Source organism: Acanthisitta chloris, unplaced genomic scaffold, assembly GCF_000695815.1.
Source record: "Acanthisitta chloris isolate BGI_N310 unplaced genomic scaffold, ASM69581v1 Scaffold34994, whole genome shotgun sequence".
NCBI classification, from domain to species: Eukaryota; Metazoa; Chordata; class Aves; order Passeriformes; family Acanthisittidae; genus Acanthisitta; species Acanthisitta chloris.
The window spans coordinates 1-4,715 of NW_008670411.1; the positions used below are offsets into that span (position 1 = coordinate 1).

At 37.9% G+C, this 4,715-nt stretch overlaps 1 protein-coding gene across 1 annotated transcript; it reads right to left on the bottom strand.

Moving 5' to 3' along the window:
* Positions 1–5: 5 nt before the first annotated feature.
* Positions 6–1,190, bottom strand: LOC103801267 (toll-like receptor 1; the record flags this gene model as incomplete). Its single annotated transcript, XM_009073676.1, has 1 exon — positions 6–1,190. A coding segment is annotated over exon 1 (1,185 nt), but the record flags the coding sequence as incomplete, so codon positions are not given.
* Positions 1,191–4,715: the final 3,525 nt, after the last annotated feature.

Consider the following 4,715-nt stretch of genomic DNA (forward strand, 5'->3'; position numbering starts at 1 on the left):
TCAAATTTATTCCGTTGCAAAATAAGTGATTTCAGATCTCTCAGAGTGCCACAGTTCTGAAACAACTCATCTGTCAGGGCATTGTGAGAAAAATTTAAATGCTGAAATGGGCTTGTTCTATTGGGGCAAAGCATGTGTGGCATATATGCATCATATATTGTCAAACTGGCAATATTCATCTCTGAGAACTGTCTGTAAAGAATCTCCTGGTTGAAATAATAAAGCTTATTCCGAACATGCTCCAAAGTTAACTCTTTCATGGAGCCATCCAAAGAGATTAATTGTTCCAGAGAACTTAATATGGGTAGAAATTCATATTCAGTCAGGTCCCCTAGTGGACCCCGAAAAGTCAAATTTCTCACAGTCAAATGCTCCACGGGTGAATACCAAAGAAGCAGGAAAATTTGCAGAATGATAGTCCATGGTAAGTCCACAGTGTCAAGCATGAGAGATGTTGTCTGGATTTTCTCCAGAAGCAATAAAGAAGGAGAGGGGAAATGTTTATAGCTCAAGGTATATCTTATGTTAACTATTTTTAAGTTTTCTGAAGTGCTCATTCCATCGTACAAGAGAGGAAAACTGAAGTTTTGGTTTGCTGTAAAAACAATGTGGAGGCTCCTTGTGTTCAAGTCTGTCAGACTCTGAGGCTCATACAGAGAAAAGTTTGCTAAGGTCAGGAAGACAGTGTGCAGCTGCAAATGTTTGATAGAACTGAAGTCTGACCTTCGTATCATCATGGCACTTAATCCTAGGTACTCCAAAAGAAGCATGTTCCCAAATTCCTGACAGATGGGCAAGGCAGTAAACTTATTGAAAGAAAGATCTAAATGTCTAAGATATGCAAGTGTTTGACAGCAAATTTTAAATATGTTATTATGAGATAAATCTAAGTATTCTAAGTATTTATTAAAAATGAAGACACTAAAGTCAAGCACTGTAATTAGATTATGAGAAAGATTTAATAGCTGAAGGTCAGAAAGAGAAATAAACTCTGAGATACTAAGCTCAGAGATCCTGTTATATGATAAATCTAATATCTGAGTATGGACCGGAATATTTTTTGGAATATTAGTTAGCAAACTGTTTGAATAATTTGCAATAAATTCATTTTCCACAGTTGGCTGAGCATTATTCCATAGCATGAATATAAAGGCACAAGCAAAGACATAGATATTTGTGAGGGGTCTCATTATGCTATCCAGCTTTATCTTGATTTTTTACAGAAACTGAAACACGTCTCTTTTTTTTTCTGTTCAATATGTGTCACTGATGAGTCCAGCCCTATGAAAAGAAAACACATGGAATTTGATGAAATTTTTGAACGGCTGAATTTTCTTTTCATTGTTAAAATAAAATTCAATATAAAATCTATGTAATAAAAATATTTTTACGTACCCTTGCTCTAAGTTCTTATCAATCATCCTCAGCTCCATGGAAAAACCATGACCTGGGCATTATTTTGTTGTTGTCAAGCAATAAACAAAACATACAGATAACCTGAAGCACAATCATAAACTGTTGCAGAAGACAAATATTTCCTATTTTATTTTCTGCTCTGATTTTGTCTGTTAAAAAAAAAACAAACCAAAAATAAGGTTTTAAAATTCTGTCCCTGTGTAATATTTTGTTAAATGAAAACCAAAAGCCTGTTTTTCCAGTACTAGGTTATGATGTGTGTTAGTCCCTAATAATTTGATTAACTGATATCAAAACTCAACCCTTCCCCTCCAGGTCTCCTACCAGGCTTAATCAAGTTTTCTTTTAATTAAGTAAAGCAAAAATATGTGCAATTAACATCAGCAAAACCAATAAAAGAATAAATCAGTAAAGTAAAATTTCTGTCTCAATAGAAGCCAACTGAGAGGTCAAATTCTGCCTTCAGAAAGTTGTGCTAGGGTATCTGAGGACATAATAGAAATGAAGCTGGAACAGTTGGTCAAAATGCATTATCACTCACAAGAGGAAACAAGACAAGTAAATCTGACCCATCTTCCTTCAAAGAGCAGCTGACCCTGCACTCCAGAGTCCAGGCTGCTAAACAATCTTACTCTGGAATTAAATAAACTTTGGTCTGGAACTATCTGGAGGAACTTTCCCCTGGGCAAAACAGATGTCAGGAATAAAGCAAGAAATGTTCTGAAGACAAAAAACACAAAGATATTCTTTGTGCTTCGCTGCCAGATGAGTTTTGATTTACTGTGCATGCTATGCTGGACACTGGGACAAGGGACAAGCCACACTATATAGCACTGAAGAGTGGCACAGTCAAAGTGGAAAGCAAATATGACTAGCAGAGGATCAATGGTTACCTCTCCAATGCTGTTTTATAATGGTATTAAAATTGGCAGAGAATTAAAATTGCCATACCAAATGATTTCCCTCTCCCTTTCTCCTTTGCTGCAATTCAACATACTGATGAGCATTTTCACTGACATGTCAAAATGCAAGAATATCTTCTATCAGTGAAGAAACATCAGCACCCAAGATTTGATGGAGTCCAAAACACATGTAACAAGGAGAAAAAATATAAATAATGAAGCAAATGTAACTCACCTTTTCTGCATGGAATTCACCTCTGAATGAAGTACCAGCAAAAGTCCTCTGTGTTCTTGGTTAATGTCCTCAAACCAGAATTTCAAACATATGGAATCTTCAAGCTGGGGAATCTCATATGAGATTCTAATTCCTTAATAATGAATACCTCAGGAAGGAGAAAGAACAGGTTTTTTTTAAAAAAAAGGCTCTAAAATTCTAAGAATTAATTAAACTTCCCTACAATATAGGTATTAAGAGCACAATGAAAGGAAACTTTTAACTTAAACTTCTAGTTTTAACAGTTCAGACTAAAAATACATTTACTTCTCTAATATTTACATAACTGTACTGTTTAAGAGGAAACAAACCTACTTGCAGTACAGAATATTCCCCGTGCAAGGTAAATTTCTAAGTGCAAGTCTGCTGTCGGTGCTACGCAGATGTTCTAGAAATCTGTCAGCTGTATCTCCTCTTTGCACACACAGAAAAGAGGAAGCAGAACCCTCACCACCAGCTTTTGTTCATATCAAAATCTCTCACAAAGCTCTACCTTGCCCAATTATTTTGCTCAGCGAGCAGACTAATTAATGTAGCGCATTGACAGATGGCAAAAGTTTAGACCTCAAAAGCTAGGGGCAAACTGGCACAGTCAAAACCTTCATGGGTCAATCATCTTTATACTAGAGATGCCTTGGATGGTTATCAAGGATATGCTACATTGCAGTTCCCTTCAAAAAAATCATAAAAACATTAATTACAGAGAATATTCCCTATGATAAGAAAGCTGTAATGAAGTCACAAAGAGTACAGCAATACAGGGCAATCTGGGGATGAAGGAATGCAATAAAGCAGCTGTTCAGTTAGCATTTTGAACAGGGGCATAAGCCTGGAGAGCAAAACAACAGAGCAGAGTGAGAATATCGCAAAGGCAGAGGTAAATATCTGTCCTGGTTTTGGCTGGGATAATTTTCTTCCTAATGGCTGAATTTTGCATTCAGCATGAGAACAGTGTTGAAAACACACTGACATTTTAGTTGTTGCTGGGCAGTGTTTACTCTAAGCCAAGGACTTACCAGTTTCCCATGCTCTGCCAGTGAGGAGGTGCACGAGAAGCAGGAGGAAGCATGGACAGGACAGCTGAGCCCAACTGGCCAAAGGGACAGGCCATACCATAGAGCATCAGGCTCAGTACATAAATTGTGGGTGGTTGGGGAACTGCCAATCTTTGCTCGGGGTGAGACAGGTCAGTGAGTGATGAGGAAATGTATTGTGTGTCACTCTTGCATTTTACTCCTTTCTCACTCTCATTTGCGTCAGCATCATCGTTATTATTATTACTATATTTTACTTTGCTGCAATTTTGAAACTGCTCTTAGCTCAACCCACAAGTTTAACCCTGTTTTCTGAGTCTCCTCCCTACAGGGGTGGCAGAGGGCAGGGGAGTGAGGGGGCAGCTCTGTGATACCTAATTGTGGGCTGGGGTTAAACCATGACAAGAACCAAAACCAACACCTCACTCCTACAAGCCTCCAAAGTAATACCACAGCTAAAGGCTGAGCTAAAGAAGCTGAGAAGCATTGTCCTTGATGTCTCTAAGCCTATTTTTCTTTGTTATTAATAGGCAAAAGGATCAAAGCTGTGGAAATCAAAGAGGCAATACCATACAGAGCGACCATATAGAACACACAACTTTCTCACTCAATGATTTATCAATATTGCTTCCTCTTGACCACACAGTGACTACAAACGACCATTATAGTCAATTTCAGTAAATGTTTCTGAAAGAGAAACCAGACAAACCAAAGCCCCGAGTGAAAATACAGGTTTCACAGAGGGTTTGAACCTTCCCCTCAGCAGAATGCCTCGTTTCCCACCAAGTGCCATTATTTTCCTCTGAGTGCCTTTCCTTGCTCTGACACTCTGCAGCTGAACTTTGGTGTTGATGCTTTGCAGCATTTCTAAAGCTAAAGAAGAGCTGGGCTCTCAGCAGAGCAATGCACGTTGTGTCATGACTCTGTCGCAGTTCAGTTTCCTTTATACTACACACTACTTAGATATACACAAAAACAATTACACTTTAACTTCATTCTGCACATTTTCTAGGCTTTGGAGGGTGTTTAACACCCTATGTTATCAGTTTTGTATGTTGATATTTTGAATGTATGTAAAAATAGCATTCC